Genomic DNA, 22,774 nt, shown 5'->3' on the forward strand with positions numbered 1-22,774 from the left:
CAGCTGCTGATACCGCCGGGCCAGGCTATCGAAGGTAAAAGTAAAATCTGTTCAGAACTCAGCAGTGCTGAAATTCTAAATGCTTCGGATATTGCGGAAGGCTGCCAGCAGACGACCTAGATAGACACCCAGCTCTTCCCCCTAAAAGCTCAAATTGCTAACCAGTTCTCATTGGAAGCAGTTTTGATCCAAAGCATTTCAAGCAACTAGCCATTTGTAAGGGGAATGCTTTAAAAAAAATAATCAAGGAAATGATCATATATTTTAAAACATTAAAGTGCAAGTTGCATAGTGCACACTAGTTTCCACAGTTAAACCTCCAAGAACCATAGAATTGGAAGGGGCCACAAGGGTCATCTAGTCCAACCCCCTGCAATGCAGGAATCTTCTGCCCACACCCTTGAGATGAAGAGTCTCATGCTCTACCGACTGAGAGATTTGTTAAGTGTAGAAGACATAGCAGGAACTGCAGCTAATTCCTGGGGCTTTTTTTTTGTTGATGCTTAATGTAAGCTGCTTCGTGAACATAATGGAATTGTTTGCTTTGCATTTGACCTTTAAACACACAGAACCAATGAAAGGGCGGACAACCACTTCACTTTCCTACCTGCCCAAGGCCCAGCAGGTGGAAAGGAGTGTGGGCAGGTGGGTCAGCGGTGTGAAAGGCAGCAGCATCTCTTGTTGCTTTGGAGCTTTGGAAAGGAGTAGGCAGGATTTCCAGGTTCACTGCAGGCAGCCTTAATCTCGGCACACTCAGCCTACCCACCCCCTCGATTCCCCAAGCCAGCCAGCCAGCCAGCCCCAGGCACACAGTTACAATACAGCCTATATGACACAGTGCTGCAGTTTGGACCCAAAATAACTGCAGGCCGTTATGAAGCTGTTTTATAGCAAATCGGGCTATTGGCACGTCTAGGTCAGTTGTATGGCTTGCACTCTATGGCAGCACCTCCTTAAGGGTTTCAGATTGGGAAGCCATTTCCCAGCCCCAGCTGGAGACACCAGGGGTTGAACCCGGGATCTTTGGTTGCAGAGCATGTGCTGCACTACCACTGGGTACAGCTCTTCCCCCAAAATGCAGCTGGTTAAGGCAGAGCAGCTCTCGGGAGCCCCTTGCACACCTTCCGAACTGGCAGGGGAGACTTGGCAACTGAAACCAGCCAAAGCAATTTTAACAGTACCATTGCCACCTGCTCTGTTTAAGGTCACTGTGCTATCACGTGGCAGCCATGGTTCTTCAGTGTACAATCATCGTGCCTGGCTTCCTAAATTGCACCATGCAGAAGATTGAGCAAGGTGGGTGCGGGGGAGGGAGAGAGAGAGAGAGATAGAGACAAATTGCAGTTCTATGTATGCACACTAGATGGGGATATGCATTGTGTCAGGCAAGGCCAACAGGGATTTATACAAAGCGCAGTGTATGTACCGTATTTTTCGCTCTATAAGACGCACCAGACCACAAGACGCACCTAGTTTTTGGAGGAGGAAAACAAGAAAAAAAATATTCTGAATCTCAGAAGCCAGAACAGCAAGAGGGATTGCTGCGCAGTGAAAGCAGTAATCCCTCTTGCTGTTCTGGCTTCTGGGATAGCTGCGCAGCCTGCATTCGCTCCATAAGACGCACACACATTTCCCCTTACTTTTTAGGAGGGAAAAAGTGAGTCTTATAGAGCAAAAAATATGGTATATATTTGCACTTGGGCAGTCCAAAACTATGATGCTATGTTGGCTGAGCAGACATATAATTTCAGTGGCTCAGAGAACAAATCCACTGGTTTCTTTGAGGCAAGATGGAAGCTGCCGGTTTGATTAAAGTTAAGAAAGGACATGTAGGGACAAGGAGTGGCAGAGATGTGTTGACGAAGAGCAATGGGGAAGAGTATTGGTGCAAAATGATGCACATGGTCTAGATGGTGCAAGGGCTGTGTACTATTGGCAGCAAGGGAGGAAGCAAAGGTGGAGGGTAGAGGATTGCTAGACTCTGCCAAGGAACTAAGCTAGTTGTTGCTTTACTGTCACTGGGGCATTGGACTAACAGGGCAATGAGGGCAAAGGAAGTGTGTAGATTTCACTTAATGATTTAAACTGAACACTTTCTGAGTACAGTTGTAAGAAAAAGGATGGTACTACTCTACGACTTCAAGATTGTATTATCCTCCCTCCCTCTCTCACCCCCCACCTGCCCTCTCTGCTATTGCTTCCACCAAATTGGGAATTAATAGCAATGTAGCCTGTTGAAGAACTTAAAGCAGCTTGTAAACCTTATCGTTTACCAAAATGGACACAGACTATCACCAACATATGGAGTCCCATTAGTGTATTGAGGGAGCAAAGTTTGCTCATGATACTAAATTGTTCTGGGTTGTCAAAACAAAAGAAGGGATTGCAAGGAGTTCCAAAAGAATTCCTCCAAACTGGGTGAACTTAAAATAGCAAACACAATTCAAAGTAAGTAAAATAAATCCTCATTTGACATATATAGTAATGGGGTCTGAACTGGCAGTGACTGACCAGGGCTGCACACACACTATATACCTTTAAAGGACATTCAAAGCACATTCCCCCTCAAAAGTATTCTGGGTACTGTAGTTCACCTCTCAGAAGGTTATGGTTCCCAGTCACATTGAACAAACTACAGTGCCCAGAATTCTGGGGACAATATGTTCTGAACGTGCTTTAAGGGTGCAGTTTGTATGCAGCCTAGGAAAGACCTTGTGGTCATAGTGGATATCTTGGTGAAAATGATGTCAACAGTTCATGTGGCAGCTGTGAAAAAGGCGAATCCCATGCTAGGGATCATTAGGAATGAAATAATGCTGGTATAATGTTTTTATGGTTCAAACTATCAGGGTTTTTTGTGAGTATACTAATTAGCATGTTTCCTAATTTTCATAAGGAGAGCCGCAGAAATCCTAGCAGGTTCTGGAGCCAAGTTTTATGTTTACTGTATGTCACAGCCATGCAACCCGAGACCAAGATGGAAGAAAACGGAAGAACGTCACAGCAGAGCGATGCTGGTTTCTTAGTTTTATTTAGTAGTTCCTGCTGCCCAGAGCCCCCTGTGCCTGGTTCCCAGACGACAGGAGAAAGCCGCTCAGGAGTGGGCACAGCTGTTCCCTTTAGACCCACTGGGTTCAGTTTCTTAAAAAAAAAAAATAACCACATACCTCCCACTCCGCTTCTTGTATATATCTTCAGAGATATAAATAAAATAAATTAAAAATAAGGGGGGCAGGGAGAGCAGCAGCTCGCAATGAGGAGGAAAATAAATCGCGGGACTGAAAATTATTCACCACACGGCAGCCTGGTTTCAGGTCTCACCGCAAAACATCAGCGCATCAAGCTCCAGGCTTCCCCACCGCCTTCTATTGCCACTTCCCCAACTTGGTCCCGTCCTCAACAGGCCCAAACCCTTGCAAGGAAAGAGAAAGCAGCACATTCACCACCAGTCTCAGAAAAATCTCATGCCGAGATGATAAAAATTTCCTCAACGTCTCTCCCCCCCCCCCCCGCCCCACATCCCGTCTCCTTATTTGTTGCTGCTCCTCTTCTCCAACCTGCCTCTCTGTGCTGTAGAAAACATTTCCTCAGTGAAGGTTGAGGATATAAAGCAAATTTTTAAAAAAATCTTACAGGAAATAATACCAGAGGATGGAACCGAGTGAGTCCCAGGAAATGCTGAAGGTGCTGTCTTCTCACATCCAGCCTGACCCTCAACTGGGAAGGGGCAAAGCATGAAACCCACCCCACCCCACCCCAGAGGTTAAAAATACAATGACGGCAAGGACAGCTAGGCTGGGCGGTGTGAGGCTTGAGGGAGGCTGGGACGCTACTTCTCCGTCAGAGAGAGCTGGAGGATGCGCTGCAGCTCCTCGTCCTCCTCGCGGCGTTGGCGCTCCCTCTCCTCCTGCTCCCTCGAAGACAGCTCCATGGCCAAGCGCAGCTGCTCGTCAAAGCTGGGGTAGGGCGGGGGCAAGGCCGAGGAGCCACCCCCATTGGTGCTGAGAGGTGGGCTGCTCTCGGGAGGAGGAGCGCCTCCGTTGCCACCTCCAGACTCCACTGGGCTCAGGCCTGGCCCCGCCTGAAGGAACATGCTCTCCTGGATAGCCCTGAGAGGACACAGAACGAGAAGGAGGCATCAGCAAACAGGGCAGCAAGATATGGCTACTTGGTCATGCTTCTCAGGCCTGGTTCAGGCAAGCTTGCTCAAGCTGCTCTCAGATATGTCCCAACACCCTCAAGCCCAGTCTGGGCTTCCTCCGTTCCCACACAACTGCCCAGAGCCTGCTGGATGCTAGTAAAAAATAAAGAAATGGGCTGGCCTTTGGCTCAGTCTGGTTCCCAGCGTGCCTGATAGCTTTCTGGTGCTCTCTGCATCAATACAGTTCACAGGTTAAAAACAGTGCTTTTTGTGTAGTTGTAATACACCTATTTTCACACTGAGGGTGCTTCAAAGCGGCCTGTTTACTGAACATCCATGCCCATTTGTTAGCCAACCTTGTCTAATCTCCCTGCTGTCTAAAGGTCTGCAAGGAGGCTAGATGATGTTATCTCAAAGCAAGTGTTATCTCACACTTTCCAGGGCATTTCCACATCATTTTCCATTATCTTACATCAGAGATAACCTGACAGCTGGTTTGCCCAAAATGGCCTGGAAGGCTTAATTCATGGCCAAATTCAAAGCCCTGGTGGGCCTAATTAGGCCTTTGGGCCACTGTGGCTTTAGCTGGTGGGGATACTCAACCCTCCAAAGTTGACCTTACTTCATGGAAAGGCTCATCTTGTGATTAGGGGACTCTTCAGGCCCCAAGCCCCACACTTCAAATTGCTCTCAGAAATGAACCAGGGGCCAGTACAGTTGTTTAAATGTTGGTGATACGTTTGAAACACCTGGTCCCATTTCACAGTCTAGTAGTTGTATTTTGCATTAATTACAGTTTCTGGGCAGTTTTCAAAGGTACTCCCATGTAGAATTTATTTCAGTAACCAAGCCTTGAAGGTACCAGGGAATGGAAACCCAAAGTATAGGCTACCCCCTTGCCCAGGGCAGAGCCACAAGCTGGTGCACTTGTCTCAAGGTGCTCTGTCCCACTTGGGCCTCTAGTGAGAAAGTGGGGTGTAGAAGCCCCCTAAACCGTATTCTTCAGAGTATAATCCTATGCAGAACAAACTGAATAGCATTCTCTGGACATAGGCATTACCCATCAACAACTTTTCCATCTTATCTGGATTGGATAAACAGCAGTCATCTAGCCTTTGAAAGGCTTGTGTTTTTTCTTTCTGTTGTCCCCAGATTGTTGCGTTGCATCACAACTGTGGGTGGGTTCCCTGCTGGGCAGCAACTCAGGAAATGTAGGAGAAAGGGGGAGAGGCTACTGCTTGTAGTGAAGAAAACGCCTCACTGCCTGCACAGGCCACACCATGACCCAGGGGTTCCCCCCCCTGTTTGTTCCCTGGTTTTCACTCCTTGTGCATTTCTATGCCCTACAAGAAGCCTAAAGGATCTCCCGTGATGCAGTCTATGTGTGCTCTTACCTACACTGCTATACTCTACATCTCAGCAAAGGGCTTGCACCAGTTCTGGATCAGTGCAGGGAATGTTCACACCAATTCTCTCAAAACAGCTGTCGTTTACTGCAGAGATTACTGCCAGGGCAATTTTGCATGAGTAGTCTGTTTCAGTGATGAGAATAAAGCATCTTGTGGTACTGTAAAGACTGTGGCCATTTTGCATCATGAACTTTTTGAGGGCTAAAGCCCATTTTGTTAGATGGAGTGGCTGCCAAAGTGGGAACCTACCCACAAAGTAGAGAGTGAACCTTTCTTTCCACAAGGTGAGGCCAACCTCCCCACCACAAGCAATACAAAAGATAGCAGCAGGTTTGCCACAACACTAGCCAGAGCACAAATAAAACTACATTCATTTGATTGTATCTGGTGGACCCACTCAGAGCAGGTGTGACTCTCAACAAGGATCTGCTGGGGTGACTAGGCATAGCAAGCTGAATCAGGTAAATAAAGATCAAAAGAAAGACAAATATGTTAGTTAACTAGCCACTCCTGGTCTTCATCAAGTCCAAGTTTCACTGCAGCAAACTTGGTAATGAATTTCAGCTAATGGCTGAAGTGATCTGAAAGCACCTAAGGCCACCTCTTTGCTGAAGGTGTGAGCCTGGTCAGTGCCTGGGAGACCGCCTGGGAACCATCTGTATGCTGGAAGAAAGGTGGGATATAAATGTAAGAAAAATTAAATAACACCCCCCCGGCCCGGTCTCACACAAGAATTGCCATTTGAAACTTTGCAGTCTGCTTGTACTTTTAAGGAGGGGACCTCAAGGTCTGTTTCAATAAGTTCTGGGAGACTGAAATGCTCCTCTTGCCTTGGCTTCTGTGACTATTTTCATGTCTGATTTGTGCCTGTTTATTCCTTCATGTCACAACTGAGCAGTCTGACCCATGTAAACAACGGCATTGTCAGTAGATGACAGCGTACGTCACATGAGAAGATGCACAGGCCAACGAACCCTTAATAGAATGGCTGATGTTATTTGGTCCTGAGATAGCGTTTGAGTAGACACAGGGGCTGTCTGCACTGCCTGAATCGTAGTAAACTAAACTGCAGTGTTGACAACACAGAAGAAACAAACTAAATTCCTGCATTGCAGGGGGTTGGACTAGATGACTCATGTGGTCCCTTCCAACCCCACAATTCTAAAATTCTGTTATCTCAGAAATTCTGTTATTTCTACTGGGAGTAAATTCCTGCTGCTTGAGAGCATAGGTGCAAATGTGCCTTGAGTCTTCTCTCAACTGCTGAATTTTAAGGAAGCTCTGTGCTTGTAGAGCAATGGGTGGTTACTCATACTAAAAAACTTCCTTCAGGCTCTCTCAGCCTTCTCAGTTCTGTTGGCATCGTTCTCCAATTGGTGCCGGAAGGCGGGTGGTGCTTGCTTTCCACCCACTGGCAGACTGCAATTGTTCAAGAGATTTTCAAATTATTATTAGAAATAAGAACTGGCACCGTTGCAAAAACCCACAGAGGAATCTTACAGCTGAATGTGAAATATCACAAGCGCCTCCCAAAAAAGCCCCCATCCATGCCCCCAGAAGGATATAAAGCTGTACATCAAGACAGCCTTATTTTCCTCACGCGGAAGAAGATCCACGTGACACATCAACAATCACACTTCATACTAGGCAGAGTGGCCAAATGCATGAGAGAGTAAGGTGAGAGGAGGTGGTAGGAAAACCAGCTAGGTCCACACAACACCCACAACTAGGAAGGCTGAAGAGGGGAAATTTCTCCAAATACATTTGCATCTGCTTGAGCTGGAGGATTTTTACCCATCTTCAAAGTGTTTACAATCTGAACTATGCCAAGCTCAGTTTCTCGTAGCACCTATGCCAATTCCTGGGGATCTCCCAGACAGACGGGTATATCGCTTACAAGCAGGCAAACTCCATTCATGGGTGACGCACTGGAAGCTAATTCAAGCACGCCCCAATTCCTTCATTGCCATCATGTTCCCCAAGAGGGCATTCCCATTCTGCTTGGTAAGAAAGGATGAGAGAAGGGGAATGTGAGGTGACCGAGGAAGATGCCCTGCACCCCGCTTTATAGTGGAATATGAAGGAAAACAGCTGGGGAAGAACACTGCAATCAGCCAATGGGAGAGGTCCTGTGAGGATATGGAGATCCTGTTCAGTTCTGTCTGCTTTTCCTTAAACCCCACTGAGGCAGTGAAATCCTTGAAACAGTATCTGGAAGCAGTGAGGGTGTGGATGAGGCCTGGCAAGACTGAAGCTCAATCCAGCTAAGATGGAATTGCTGCTGGTGGGTGAACCAAGTGACCACAAAGTAGGTTTTAGAAAATAATACACCTTAACGTACAGGTTGCAGAACTGAATCCGTAATACCACCTCTTTCTTCTTGCTACGGAAACACTCACCGTTCCAGCTGTAGCTCCTCATCATAGGACGGAGGATTGGATCCTGGCCGTGTGTTGGTCAGAGCTTCCCAGATGGTCACCTGGTGTAACACACAAGAATGAATATGCTAAAACTGATAGCAAAGAGGCAGAATGGGTGTGTGCTCCTGCTGTAGCAGGTAATAATTTGAGGTTTGGACTTGGAATAATGCTAAAATAATAAGCCATAATGCTTTAGTTAAGCCATGGACTCTCTGGGAGGTCTGAGGCAAGCCATAATCTGATGGCCTCAGGTTCCACCCCCTCACACAAACACACACACACATGCAAAAAGGAAATATATAATCACCAGTTCCTACTGGGATGTAAAAGCCTTAATGAGATCAAGGTTTGCAAAGCACTCAGTGCTACATTTATATGTGGCAGCCAAGAATTATCTCCACTCTGAGTGCCAACAACTGGGAGTTAGTGTGCTACACCACTCAACCCAACCTCTACTTGGTCCCCGCACAAGCATCCTGGCACCATGTGCCCTCCCTCCAAGAACCAGTTAGTCATGCCTGCCTGCTATAATGGACCCGTTTTCACCCCAGCGCAGGCAGGTTTCTGCCCTCCCAATCACCTGGTCTGTCTCTGTGCCAGCATCCAAGAGGCTCTGCTGAATGGCGAACTGGAGCAGGTCATCATCCTCGTCCCGCATGGGCTCTGTACGACCTGCGCCCAACATTGTATAGCCCTGGGGCACCTCAAAAACTGATGGGTCCACCTCGCAGGGGAAAGGGTACACTGGGGGAGGAAGGGAGAACAATGGTTAGCACGCTGGCCAACGGACTACGCAACTTCTGCAATGTCCTGTGTCACCGAAGACCAGTCCCTTCATCTTTGCCTCACTTTCTCCACCCATGAAAAGGGCTCTTAAAAAGGACAAAGGACATCTCCCTAGGGCCTAAGGCAAGCAGCAAATGGGCTGGGCCTCTTTAACGAAAAGTCCCTCCTGATGGTCACTACTTTGCAGGAGAGACTCAACACGCACCGGAAATTTAGGTTTGCGCAACTGAAGTGGATTGAAGGGCTCTGTTGCCCTTGCACAAAAAAATGCTGTTTTAAAAAGAATCCAGCGTTTTTGCAGTTTGGGAAGGGGTAGGGAAGTGCACTGAAAATTGCAGGGTGAGCAAATGACTAACAGGAAGCCACACCAACAGCCTGCAAGCAAATCAGGATGAATGTGGGACGAATGCTTGTTGGGGCATAGCTGGCCCACAAACCAATCAGAATGAATGCTCAATAAAAACCAGATACAATCTAACCTCCGTGTAAGCTTTGCACAAGCAAATCCGGGTAAAAGTTGAATACACAGGTTGTCTGCATGAGCCTAAAGGTGGCAACAAGCAGGCATAGCTCCCACTTTCTCAGGCACATCAATGGGAAACAAAAGGAACATGGCTGTGCTAGCATTCTTGAAGCGGAAAGACTTGATGTTTTAAAAAAATGAAGATAAACATATTGAGCCAATATGTCCATTTTTAAAATGTGATGGTCAGTAGCGGGATCATGGAGAAGGATGTGTCAGTTCTAGAAAGCATGCTTTCCCTTCCACAGAGGAGTCACCCGTTTTCCAGTCACTCAGACATCTTACACTTTCACATCTCCTTCTTAACCCCGTTGTCTCCCAGTTCTGCAATGTGGGCCCACGGCCACTGCACCCTAATGCTGCCTCCCTCCCTCTCCCAGCCTGCGGGAACATCCTCCACCTCTTCCACTCTTCTCCCCGCTCCAAGGTTTAGATTAGCTGTTGGAAGTCCTGACCCTGGCTCCCACCCCATCCCGCTCCTCCTACCTTTGGTGTTGTTGGCTGCCTCTGCCCCAGCAGTCGGCTCCTCGGTGCTCTCTGGGGTGTGGGTGGGAGTACAGATTCGCACTGAGCTCAGCGGCTCATCACAGCCGCACAAGTTACTAAAAGTGATCCGGGCATTCAGCACGTGGAAGAGGGGGATTTCTGGGGAAAAGAAAGAAAATGTAGAAAGGAAGGTTGGGAGGTTGGTAAACCTCTATTTTCAAGCTTCTCACTTATTTCCCTCATGACCACTCCCCTCTCTAGGACATTATCCCTTTCCCCACAACAAAGGCTGGGGGTTTCTCCAAATTGGGGACTGCACTATAAAATAGTATGATACAGCTTTAAATTCATGGCTCCCCCCCAAGAATTCTGGGAGCTGTAATTTGTTAAGGGTTCTGAGAGTTATTAGGAGATCCTTATTCCCTTCACAGACCTGCAATTCCCAGAGTTCCCTGGGAAGAGGGGCTGATTGTTAAACCACTCTGAGAATTTTGGCTTTGTGAAGAGAAGGGGGAACTCTTTAACAATCCATAGAACCCTCAAACTACAGTTCCCAGGATTCCTGGGGGGGAACAACCCATGCCTGCTCAAAGTGGTATGATACTGCTTAAAGTGCAGATGGATCTAGGTTTTTCTTTTCTGTAGGTGTATTCTGCAATAATAGTGCATTGGTGGTGCATTTATAGCAGACATCATTCTGCTTTATTAGTTGTTCTGAGATGCTTCCCCAAAGTTATTGCATTATTGCCCTCTGGAGGGGCACTCTTGCACTCACCCAAGAACATTTGAGGTATGAAACGTTACAGGATTTCACCAATTTGAAATGAAGCAGTATGTCCGCTCTGAAACCTTTGCAGGCACAAATGACATTGAAAGCAAGGTTGTGTATGAACTACCCCAATACCTTCATGAGCACAAATCATTATGGATGTACAACAGAAAGAATGTCTGGAGAGGCGTAGCCCCACAGCTTCATTCTCTGCCTTCCTTTTTCTCTCTTCCCCTCTTGATCTGCCTCCCGTCAGCTTGTCTCCATGCCCCCCACCCCACCCTGAGTAGATAATGTCCCCCCCCCAACCAGCCAGGCTTCACACCTCTCACCGATTTTGACAGGGAAGCCAGGAGGTAACTTGAGGGTGATGAAGTCACGCAGCTTGGCAAAGTGGGCGTTGCTGATAGCCATCAGGTCAATTATGGGCGTCACCTGCTCCACCAGGGAGAGGGGATGGTCCTCGCAGAGCCACAGAGTGGCCTTGAACCTGTCACACAAGGAGCATGTTAGTCTTCCTGGAGATTCCTCCAGCTCCCTGCCCCCAACATCTGCCCACGGAGAGACTGGACCTGCAACTCCCCTACACGGGTGAATTATCTGCAGGGACATGCTTTTATTTCCTCCATCTTTTGTTTCTTACCTTTCTCTGGAAAAATGAGTACCTTTTGTAAGAGTTAAGTGCCAGCTGTCACGTCCTGACATCTTCTTCCATTTCTGACCCCACCCCACCAATCCATGCAGTATCCCCCATCCTTCTCACCTCTGCACCTTGTTGGACATCTCAATAGGGCGGCCAATATTGCGGGACTCCAGGTTGAAGTTGGGGTCAAAGTATTCCTCAGGGGTAATAGACGTTGGGTTGGTTGGACTGGCTGACTGCAGCACAGGAGCCTGCAAAAGTGAGGATCGGGGTCTGGATCTGGGCAGGAACTAGAACACCAACACTTTGGAGCCACACAATCCCTTCTCTGGCATATCCCCCTTGTGATCTGCTTCCCCACCTCATGTACCCCTAGGCTAAATTTGTGTGGCTGGACCAGCATCTCCTTTCCCCATATACGGGCAGGATCTGACCTGGTCACTCACCCCATTCTGGGCAGCATGCTGCTGGGCAATTCCCAGGAAGGACTGGAATGGAGTCTTAGAACCTGGAAGACAAAAGGAGGATGTCTAAGGGAATGAGTCTTCTCCAAAGAACCTACCACCACCTCCACCACTTTAGTGCAATTTATTCGTTATCTTATTTTTATTTATCTGAAATGGTTTTAGAGCGCCTTTACCCAGCAATGTTCAAGGCGGCTAGTAACATTAGAACGACAAAATCCAAGGAAAATGCAGCAAAACAGTCATTGATAAGAGATAAAAGAGGCAGAGGCAGCAGATTAAAAAAGAAAGTGACCTGCCTGGGAGGTTAAGGTCAGCAGCTCGACAGACCAAATGCCTGCCAAGAAAGGAAGATCTTTGCATTATGGCAAAAGGCCTTCTGGGAGAGGTCAAGGTGGGTCTCTCTCGACAGAGTTGCAGGGTGTAGGTGGCTACAGAAAAGGTCCTCTCTATTACTACCACAGATACCGATATCCATGAACTGAATGATTTTTACATTATAGGGGAAGATCTACACAAGGATTGCCAGATGCATCATGGAACCACCAGCACCATGGAATCACTAGGCTCCTCTACCTGCCATAGCCGCTAAGGCTAGCCCATCTACCGCCTGACATCCTCCTTCTCAGACTCCTTCTCCATGAAAGTGGGTGCCTTCCATTGGCCTCCATTTACTCTGCATCTCCCACCAGTGGTTTGGAAAGCTGTCTACACAGGACAACAGCCAAAATCCATATCTATCCTGTTGCTTCTTAGGCAGCGGAATCAGGGAGGAATGAAGTGGCAGCAATATTTGCTCGGTGCACTTGTGCAATTTTTCATTCTTGCTTAGCCATGGTTCAGCTGAGCGTTACATATAGACCAGACCAATATTCAGTATACACTGCTGCCATTTTTGTTCTCTTAACCACCAGGTGAAGCCTGTAAATGGGAGGAGCACTTCATGACTAATGAGGACAAGTCACTTGTGGTCAAAGGGCAGGCAGCAACTGCCAAACAGCAAGTGCAGCACACAATTAATCGGAGTTCTGGGAGTTGTAGGGTGAAATAATCCCTGGCAGCATGAAGGGTCATTGGATGAGTCAACACACCGAGTCACAACTGGAGGCGGTTCAACATCTGCTTTTACCTTTGTTGCGTGTCTTGTCCTGATCTGACAGGTGCTCAGTACGGGTTTTGGTGACAAGCTCCACGTTGCTGGCACTGTAAACCTGGAAAAAGGACAAAGAGACCGTTGATATCACCTGGTCCCATCCAACACAAGCCCTGATTCCTCAAAGCAGTGAAGCTAAGCTAAACTTTGATGAATTTTTCAGATTTACACACACAAGGAACAGGAATGGGGGAAGAGTTGTACCTTGGCTTCATAGCCGCTGATGTTTTCCATCTTCTCAGAGCGCCAGCCCCAGATGCCAGACTTGTTCCTGGAGAGGAAAGCCCTCTGGTCAAGAGTGATAGAGTTTGCCATTGCAGACCTCAGCTGCCCCCCCCTCAATGCAGCCTAAAGATAACCACTTTCTCAAACACCACTGCTACAATGGAGCTTCATCTCTTCCAACCCTTTTCAGACTTGGAATGACCTCATACTCTTCAGCCTAAAAGATAACCATCTCATCAAATGTCACTTTCTCTCACACACACACCTCTACCTTCACCTCTCCCAACCCTGACCTTGAAAGACTTGGACTAGGGAGCTGCGAGTGGAGGTCTCTCCTCTGAGGGGAGATGGGGCATATGGGATAACAGGGCTGCAGACACCTATGGCAGTAGAAGCTGGGGCCTTGGTCCCCCTCTTTTCTCGCAAAACTAGTTGATGCTCGAGGGCCTGGGCAGGCTTCATCCTTCCCAGCTTTGGTCTCATGGGCCTCATCCTGTACCATAAAAAGAGCCCTGCAGCTGGATCACATCCATAGTCCCTCTAGTCTAGCATCCCATTTCCCACAATGACCAATCAGATGCCTCTGGGAAGCCAGCAACCGTGATGCCAATAGCGCTCTCCCGCTACTGTCCCGACAATTCCGGTGTTCTGAGCAGCATGCGGCTGTCTCTGATCCTGGAGGCAGCATATAGTCATCGGGGTTAACAGCCAGCGACAGCAGCAGCACACGGTTCACACAGACCCATACGCTACCCTTCCCCCTGCCCCAGCTCACCGCTCAAAGGCAATGTTCTTGGTATCCAGGTGGGTGGAGACGATGGGCGAAGTGAGCCGGCTGGCCACGTGCTCCTCGGAAGGCTGCATGGCAGCCAGCATCAGCTCTGGCTCATGCAAGGCTAGAGACAACGTTTCAGTGTACACCACCTGCTTGTCGTGGTCAACCTCCATCACCACAGCATTCTCATCTGGCCAATGAGGGGAAGGAGAAAAGAGGGTGGGGGAGCAACAGAGAGAAAAGCAGTCAGTATCATAGCCCCCCACACCTTGCCAAGCACGCACCCATCTCCCCAGAAAAGAGATATTCTGACCTTCGCCTTTAAAGATGTAGCTGCGGCGGCCCCGCTGCCAGGTCATGTGCTCAAAGCCCAGCAAGGTGGTGTCAACCCGCAAGTTTTCCCCACGCTTCCACACCCGGTACACGTCACTTGGGCATATCTTGGAGACCAGGGGCACTGGTGACGGAGAGGAAGAGAGGGAGCAGAGGGAGAGGGAACATTGCTTAGCATCATTTACTTGTTTGCCACATTTGTACCTCACCCACAGAAACACAGGGAGCTGCCTTATACTGATCCATCTGGTCCACTGGTTCATCTAATACCGGCCCATCAATTTCTGTGTCGTCTACATCGACTAGCAGCAGCTCTCCAGGGTTTCAGGATTGGAGGCCTATCCCAGCCCTACATAGAAATGCCTGACTGAACCTGGGATCTTCTGTGTGAAAAGCAGGTGCTCTCCCACTGAGCTACAGCCCTTCAGAGAGGCACCATTGCCTCTGTGTGGAAGGCCAAACTGAGAGACAGCAACATGCTCCAAAGTACCCAATGAGTCTCATGGCTGAGAGGTACTTCTTGCCCTCTCTGCCTGGCATCACCTCATTCCTTCAGAGTGTCACACTTCTAATCTCTGGAGCACGACTAGGACACCACATGTCAATAGCATGGATTCTGCTCCTTGGTGAAGCCAGGGCACCCACCACAGAGAAAGGAGAATGCTTCCTTCTTCCTCAAAATGTCGTCTATCTTTCTGAGCTCAGGAGGGCTAAGTAGCTAACTCTTCTGCTGCATCATTTCCCCAGGCCAAACTGCTCCCTTATTGGATAGCTCTCTCCTATCACCTGCTCGGGCTTTTGTGGACCACTCCCAGAAGTGAAGCACTGACTTACCCCAGCTGGTAAACTCCCACTTCATCTCCACGTAGAAATCAGGAGCCTGTGGAGATGGAAAACCAAAGTGAGGGGGCAGAGCACTGCAAGTGAGAGAAGGGGCAGCGAGAACAGCCAATCCCTGTTCTCTAAAGGGACTACATTTTGCTGTGACCATAATCCTATTAAGAGTCACACTTTGCCAATGGGAGTTCAATTAGATCTAGCAACTGCTAGCTAGAAAACCCAAGAGTGCTTTTGAGCATCCCAGGGGGTTTAGAGGAGAAGAGGGTTGATGCTTCTGGGATGCAGAGTAACTGCTACCATTGTCATCTTGAAACCATGCTGTTCAAATGCTTCATCTTCCAAGCCCCTTCGCAAGGGAATGTGGGAGGGACAAGAGTGTTTCCCTTCTTGAAGTATGCACTAGAAGAACATAGGAATGGTTAAATTGCAATGGTTCTGTGCCCACACAAAAGTGAGGGACTTAATGCTGGTGCTCTATGGAAGAAGTATACAGAGAGAGGATTGTGGCTTTTAATTAACACAAACACAACCAGAGTTTTAGAAAGAAAAGGAGATTCCAATAAGATCCTAAGAGAGGGCAGATTTGGCAAGATTTCTTTCTCCCTTTGCCAGGGGTCCTGACAAGAGTACAGGTTGGGCACCCTATAATAAAATCTGTAGACACTGATAAATACACAAGGACTGGGAGTTGAAGTTGAAGTTGACTGGGAGTTGACAGTACATACTCTGCGCAGTTTGTTGAGCAATTCTGGGATGCCGCCTAGGCGCTGTGTGGCCCGCTGGTAATCACGATACTGGAGCACCAGCTGCACCATCTCTGGGTCCCCTGTGCTTACTGCCTCCTGCAGGACTAGAGAGGCAGAGGGAAAAAATCAGTATTTGGCTTCTTGGCCCCACTCACTGTGCCCATCATCTCTCAAGTCCAAATGAGTTTCTCCTCTATCCTCACTCCCAACCAGGAGCAGACAGCCTATTGATCTGCCAAAAGGACATGTCTGGCTGCCAAGGGTACAGGTATCATGCCAATCAGTGCTCAGTTCCCAGGGAAACTTCTACCATCCTAGGCAGGGCAAAGCAAGGCTCCAGAAACTTAAGCCAGAGAAGCAAGGATAGGTGCCTTAAACAAAAGTGCCTGGAAGAGTTCTGCCTTCAAAACACACATATTACCCCAGTACTGGCCTAAGCACTGGGTTCTGGCTTTCATTCATGTTGCTTACCACTCAAAACCACAGCCCTCATGTCTCAGGTCTTTCATTTCTCAACTGCTGTCTTCCCTTGCTCAGCTTTCACAACAACCCTTTTAACACATTCCTTCTATTTCCCCCCTTGCCTAGGATATAAGGAGATGCTTCAATATGAACGACTGTTATTGAGCCCAGTGTTAGGCGGCAGCACTGCAAGGTCTCAAGCAGAAGGCATTTCACAATTGTGCAGCCTGATGATCCTGATGAACATGTGGCTCTCCAGGTTTTGTTGGACTCCATCTCCCATCAGCCTACAGCCAGCGTGGGAGTTGTAAGTGCAACAAAAACTGGAGGGCTACAGGTTCCTCACCCCAGCTTTAAGCAGAGGAGACAGAAATTGATACGGACCAACATGGGGCACATCCCCTTGTCCACTTAACCTTCATACCTGTCCAGCCGTTGGCATTCTCCTGGCCCACACTGGCATTGTGTCGCAACAGCACCCGGACGGATTCCAGGTTCCCCAGGCACACGGCCAGCTCCAGGGGCGTTCGGCCTCGTGGGTCCAGCATCTCAATATCGTGCTGCAAAAGAGCCACAGGATTAATGAGCTAGGTGGACATTCCTTTGCAGGAGAACAAGGGGTGAGGCTTTTGTGCTGGGGTTCATTCCTGGAAACAGTTTTCAGTGCTAGGACTCAGCAGGGTTTTAATGCCCTTGCACCAGTATCTCTTGCAAAAGAGGAAGATTCACTCAGAGCTCATCCCCAGATAATGCTGTCCCTGACCTACAAGGACATCCAGGATACTAGGATAGAATTCACATATCCTATAGAATATCCGACCCAAGGGACCATGACGTATCATATCCACTGGCCAGAATAGAAGAGCCGGCCTTGTTGCTTAATCTAAGCTTGCACATGCTGATATTCAGATATTCAAAAGCCTTGATGGGACTGCAGAAGTGAAGGGCAGCACATTAGGGCTACAGTCCAGTTGCCCTCCAAGGAAGAATATCATGGCAAGGGGACCAACCTGGCCCCAACCACCAGCCAGAGGACCATCAGGCTACATGGAACTCACCTCCCCCCTTCCTACTCAGCTCCAACTCGCCCCGGGACTGTAGAATCAAAAGGGAGAAGTTTGAAGCGCTTGCCCCACCCATTGGTCAAAGGAGCTGGAGCCAACAATTCCTATTCAAGTGAGAACATCAGCAAGGGAAGGTTACCTACTCTGGCCTCCACTGAGCATAAATGCCCTCTCTTATAGCTCCCCACTTTGTTCTGGCCTGGAAGGACTGATCTCTCTCCCACTCCACTTCCCTTTCCTTGTGTGTCTCGTCTTTTCAGTTTGCAAGCCTGCTGGCAGGGCCTGACTCTGTTTTTGAACCACTTTGGGAGACTCTTGATTGCTTGAAAAGTGGGGGGAAATCTAAGTATGTATGGAAATCAATTAATGTTGTGTCTTGGCTTCCTGATGAAAGGACCTTCTTTGCAATGGCAAATGCCGCCTTGTTCCAAGATGCAATTAGAAGGGGCCATTCACCACAAAGGCCTTTGTCCCCACATGATAGAACAGAATAGGGACTAGCCCAGCTATATTGTGAAACAACCTGTTTTCTTTTTAATTGTAAGAAGAGTGCACTCAAGTGCTACAGAAGGAGAGTACACGGCATATGAATTAAAGAAAAGAAACAAAAAACAAACAAACCCACAAGTAAATACGCTTTTGAGGGATGGATAATAAAAATGGATCAGGAGACAGGGCTGTAGTGCTTTGTGCAGATGTCATGGGCACCTTCCTTATGCTGAGGGTAGTGTAATCGCTTCAAGCACTGGGGCTAAGAATCACATTTTTAAACAGCTGATTACCAGCAATTCACCAACAATGGGAGTGCTTGCTGCAGAGAGGTCTGGCTGGTTCTATCATAGCTCCAGAATCCTTCTGTGTTACCTGGAATAGCCCAGGGTCTCTTATATTCTACATAAGCTGGGCCTATTTTCACTTCACTTGCAGACTAGTTGACCACAAGAGTATATTTGAAAACAGTCAGAATGTGATTTCTTCTACCACCAAGTTAAGTCATGTGCAGGGTGGCTGAGCATCCTAAAGCATCTGCAAAAAAGATGTCACAGCAGCCGATAACTTCAGAAATTCAGGATGTTACAAATCCGCCCACCCTGCCAAGCCATTTCCTTGCCTAGGCTCCATCCACTCAAAGCTCCATCACCCCAAAACCCACTCTGAAAGTCATAATTTGATGGATGCACCACAATATTCAGAAAGAATTTGCCTCTGAATGTCAGCTGCTGGATACAAGCAACAGCAGAACACTGTTGACCTCAGGCCTTGCTTGTAAAATTTTCAGATGCATTTGGCTGACAACTGCTGGAAACAGAATGCTGGACTAGATGGAGACACCTGACTTTCTCCAAGACTGCAACCTGAGTACAATGCAAAGGTGGAGCATGAGCTCTACACACCAAACCACTTCTTTGACCTCACATTTGATACTGCAACATCCATTTTACAGAAGGAGAACTGGTGAGACTGAGAGACAAGTGACCTAGCCAAATTGAACACAAGGCAGAGCCCCAAACCCTCCACACCATTTCCTTCCAAATATCTGCCCTGACCCAACTTTTGTTGCAATGCCACTGTATGCCATACTCTGAATCGTTTCTCTCCCACCTTTCCCAGACTGCCCATGATTTTTTAGAAACAAGATAAAAGCAAATGCAGATACTTTGTCACTCAAGGGGTAATTAACTCATGGAATTCACTGCTGTGAGGTATGTTGATGGCCACTAGCTTAAGTTAGTTTCAAAAAGGATTTGATAAATTCACAGAGGACAGGTCTGTCAACAGCTACTAGCCTCAGCCACCAAATTAAATAGAACCTCCCTCTTCAAAGGTAACATACCTCTGAGTATCAGCTGTTAGGGACTGACAACAAGAGAAGGCCATCATCGGAGTGCCCTATGTAATTAGATTCCAGAAACATCCGGCTGACCAAACCTCTGCCCCAAATTCCTTTCTTTTTGAGATCCTCCCAAAATTCATCCCCCTAGATCTATAAGTCAGTTCATTCCCCGTTTCCCCCTTCCAAAACAAGAAATGGGAATCATCATTATCTCAGGTACCATCAGTTATCTCCAGCCCAGTCTTCTTTTAAGCCATGCTCCCTGATCTGCATTTCTCCCAGTTCCAAATCAGTTGCCAGGCAGAACTCTTCCTGTCAGTCTTCTCCCATACAGGTATTCTAATGACTCTGTTCTCTTGGTTCTAACTCTAGGTGGGAGAACCAAGAGTTTTTTAAAGAATAGATGCTCAGCCTAGTCCAGTGCTCAGCTGTGGTCCATAGGGACAAGCAGGAAGGAAACCCTGTGAATTTCCCCTCTCCAATGCAACAGGGTGCTAGAGCTGGCACTTGCTTGGAGGCTCTAATAATTGAATTGAATTTTTAAAAGAGACCCATACCAGCTGTGCACACGCACATCAATCTTTAAGGATTATTTTGCCTTTCTCCCTTTTTCTCTTTTCCAAAATGGTGGCTATCAGTGCACTAAACATGAAGCCACCACAGGAAGGTTGTTTTTGTAAAAAAACAAAAAACAAAACACTAGGCCTCGATTGCTAGAGGATGTTATGGGACTGAGTATCACGGCACCCTTCAGAACCAACTGAGTGTGCTGATCCCTCGCGTGTCTTGCCCTCATGTGCCCAAATTACTATGAGGGGCCTAAGACGAAGGAGCAGTGGATTCTGGGATTCCAAACAGATGGCCTCAAATGAGGATTGCTGTTTGCTTCAAAGCTTCAACTGCCAAGTCTGATGAGGAATTATGAGGTTGGGGATTCCCAGCCCAAAAGAATCATCAAACATCTATACAGTTATTCTGAAACCACCAGTTCGGCTGGGGTGAGGAGGGAAGAGTTACAATCTAGAGGTACAAAGAGAAGGAATGGAGAGAGGGGTCCAAGAGCATTACAAAGGTGGGGGAAAGGTGATGATGCTATCACGACTGGGGGATCAAGAGATGCCCCTTGGGCAGTTTTCCTGCTTGTGTGTGTGGCGTGGCTGGGAAGGGGGGGGGGTTAACTGGATGTGGCAGGTTTAACAGGATGCAGATGGAACAAACCTTAAGGTTAGCAGCAGTCAGATATACTAGGTGCCAGTATCTGGCCCTTGTTCATTCTCCCTCCCAGTGGGATCAGCAGCAGCAGGGCTACCAACGGGTGGGGGGGGAGCGAAGGGCTGGGACCATCTTGGAAGGATCCCACATCACATCCCCCTCCCTGGCTGCCACATCTCCAACTCCGGCTGGAAGGGGCGACCTGGAATGCGGGGTTAAGGAAGGAAGGAGTCCTAGGAGATTGGGGGGGGTGTTGAGGGGCTCCCCCGTACCTGTCCCTTGCGCAGCTCGCTGTCCAGCGCCTGGTGCCGGTTGTGCCAGACGAGCAGGTGCAGGGGGAAGGCGTCTGTGATGCGGGCCATCCCGTCACCATGTCCCCGCGCCCGGCCGGGTCTCTGCTCCGATCCCTCTCTGCCCGAGGCCTTTCCGGGTGGCGGCGGCGGCGGCGCTTTCCCTCCTGCTCGGTTTTGCGCTGGGCCCCGCTGCGACGGTGGCGGCGGCTGCGCTCCCGGGAGGAGAGGCAGGCAGGCGGAGAGGGAGGGACGGCGGGGCGCACGCGCGGCCTGGCCGGGGTTCGCTCGCTGCGGCTCCCGGGGCCGACCCAGAGCCAGGGAGCGGCGGGGCTGGGGGAGAAGGGGCGGGCCTGCGGGGCGCAGGGAGGAGACAGCGGCGGCAGGGGCGCGGAAAGCTGGCCCAGGCACTTTTCCGGCCTCGCTCGCTCGCTCCCCGCTCCAGCCCACGCGAGAGGGCCACGCTCTGGGCGTCGAGGACAGGCAACACCCCTTGCGTCACCACCGGCAGCGGGAGGGAGCGGAGCCGGCCGCCTTGGGCAGCCTGCCTCCCTCGTCAGCCGCCAGGGGAAGCGGGCGGAGGCGAAATTGCAGCCCCCGGCAGCAGGAGCCACGGCCTCCTCGGGGTCCGCAGTCCCCAGAAGGGTAGGCGATTGGGCCGGCTTGGCTCCGCTTGCTTGCTGGGGGCGGACGGGAAGGCTGAGGCTGCAGTCAGATATCCATTCACCCGAGAGGAACTGGAAGGGATCCCAAGGGTCATCTAGTCCATCCCCCTGCAGTGCAGGAATCTCAGCTAGATCATACGTGACTGGTGGCCATCCAAGCTCTGCTTAAAAACCTCCCGAGGAAGGCGAGTCTACCACCTCACCTGGAGTCCGAACACCTTTTACTGTCCGGAGGTTCTTCCTCGTGTTTAGTCAATATCTCCTTTCTTGCAACTTGAATCCATTGGTTTGGGGCCTATTAAGCTCTGCCGAGTTTACTTCTGAGTAGAGATATATGTAGGATCATGTTCAGTTAGAGAGCCTTCTTCCCCTTGCATCTTTTATTATTCAGGGAAATAAGAATCGCACCAGGAGGCGTTGCGGGTGGCTTCTGGTTAGTGGCGAGCTGAAACCTGGAGCTGCCTCCTACGCTAGTTCAATAAACTAGTGCACCTAAGCATATGCAGAGTGCACATTTCTCTACTGAGTAGGAACAACCAGGACTCCAGCCAAGTTTCTTGAACCTCACACAACTCATTCTAGAAATTAAATTCTGTCCTACCAGTTCTAAATATGGACTATCCGCTGCTTTTTATTTAAAGTTGTTTTGTGTATGCATCTTTCAAGCCAGAATGATCTAGGACTGGGAAATCATTTCTAAAAACACATTCCTAGACATGTGCATTCAGAAATGAGTCCCTCTGTGTTTAGTGGGTATTAGGTCACAGGTATTGGTCATCCAATATACCCCCTGGGAGTAAATCTTATTCAGCTCAGTGACGCTTAATTCTGAGTAGACATGGATATGATTATTGCACTAACAGTCTTTCAGGAATGGCTCCCTCAGGTTTTCACATGCAGGACCTGCTCTCTACCTGCTTGGGGAAGTGTTGCTTTGTTGCAGACTTGTTCAGTGGTTGAAGTAACAAAGTAGTTGGCACCCAGTTAAACCTGAATTTGTTTTCACCTGTCATGGAGTAAACAGGCCTTCCATGACTAGGCCTAGAAAAATGTAGCACAGGAAGTGTAGAGGAGGCACCTTTAAAACAGCAAGGCAACCTTTCCTTTGGAAAGGTTACTATTCCTTCTCAAGAGTCAAGAAACGTGCTCTGTGAATCATAAACCCTGCACCTCCAGTCATACACCCCAGCCTGTCTTTCTCTCCATTTTTGACAGAGAGGGGTTCCATTGGCTTTTAAGAGTTATGTGATGGGCAGAAATTCAACAGGGAAGCTTACTCCAACATGGCTTCCTTTAGATTGTGAAAAGCTCCCCATTACACTTCTGCCTCAAACAGATGCTATTAAATTATTATCAAATATTGTTAAGAGGGATGGGGAAATGGAATTCCACTGGGCCATGAAGGTCTTTTATGGAGAGAAAAGTATTCCAGCTGTTGTGTTAAGCTCCAGCCCAGCTGTGCTCAGTTTGTTTTGGTAAGTTCATTGAGACTCTTGTATCAGAAACAAGCAAGTCTTGTGGCACCTTCAAGAAT

The 22,774-nt window shown here is 48.6% G+C and overlaps 1 protein-coding gene across 3 annotated transcripts; it reads right to left on the reverse strand.

Annotated features, from left to right (window-relative positions):
- Positions 1 to 3,012: 3,012 nt before the first annotated feature.
- On the reverse strand, positions 3,013 to 21,135 carry ANKRD13D (ankyrin repeat domain 13D). 3 transcript variants are annotated; one of them, XM_083624037.1, is made up of 16 exons: positions 20,558 to 21,020; positions 19,294 to 19,441; positions 16,600 to 16,735; positions 15,693 to 15,817; positions 14,962 to 15,007; positions 14,108 to 14,251; positions 13,795 to 13,984; positions 12,999 to 13,065; positions 12,771 to 12,852; positions 11,624 to 11,685; positions 11,298 to 11,428; positions 10,867 to 11,024; positions 9,766 to 9,924; positions 8,551 to 8,714; positions 7,950 to 8,029; positions 3,013 to 4,109 (listed from the first exon to the last, which is right to left on the reverse strand). In XM_083624037.1, the coding sequence occupies exons 2-16, from the start codon at positions 19,294 to 19,296 to the stop codon at positions 3,830 to 3,832; spliced, it is 1,827 nt and encodes a 608-aa protein (XP_083480163.1). In that variant the 5' UTR covers positions 19,297 to 19,441; positions 20,558 to 21,020; the 3' UTR covers positions 3,013 to 3,829. The 3 variants fall into 3 exon arrangements, with proteins under 3 accessions (XP_083480163.1, XP_083480162.1, XP_083480164.1); XM_083624036.1 differs by lacking the exon at positions 19,294 to 19,441 and having other exon boundaries at positions 20,558 to 21,135; XM_083624038.1 differs by lacking the exons at positions 19,294 to 19,441; positions 20,558 to 21,020 and adding an exon at positions 19,074 to 19,220.
- Between the last annotated feature and the right edge of the window lie 1,639 nt (positions 21,136 to 22,774).

This window comes from Podarcis filfolensis, assembly GCF_964270895.1.
Source record: "Podarcis filfolensis genome assembly, chromosome: 1".
In the NCBI taxonomy this organism is placed as follows: domain Eukaryota; kingdom Metazoa; phylum Chordata; class Lepidosauria; order Squamata; family Lacertidae; genus Podarcis; species Podarcis filfolensis.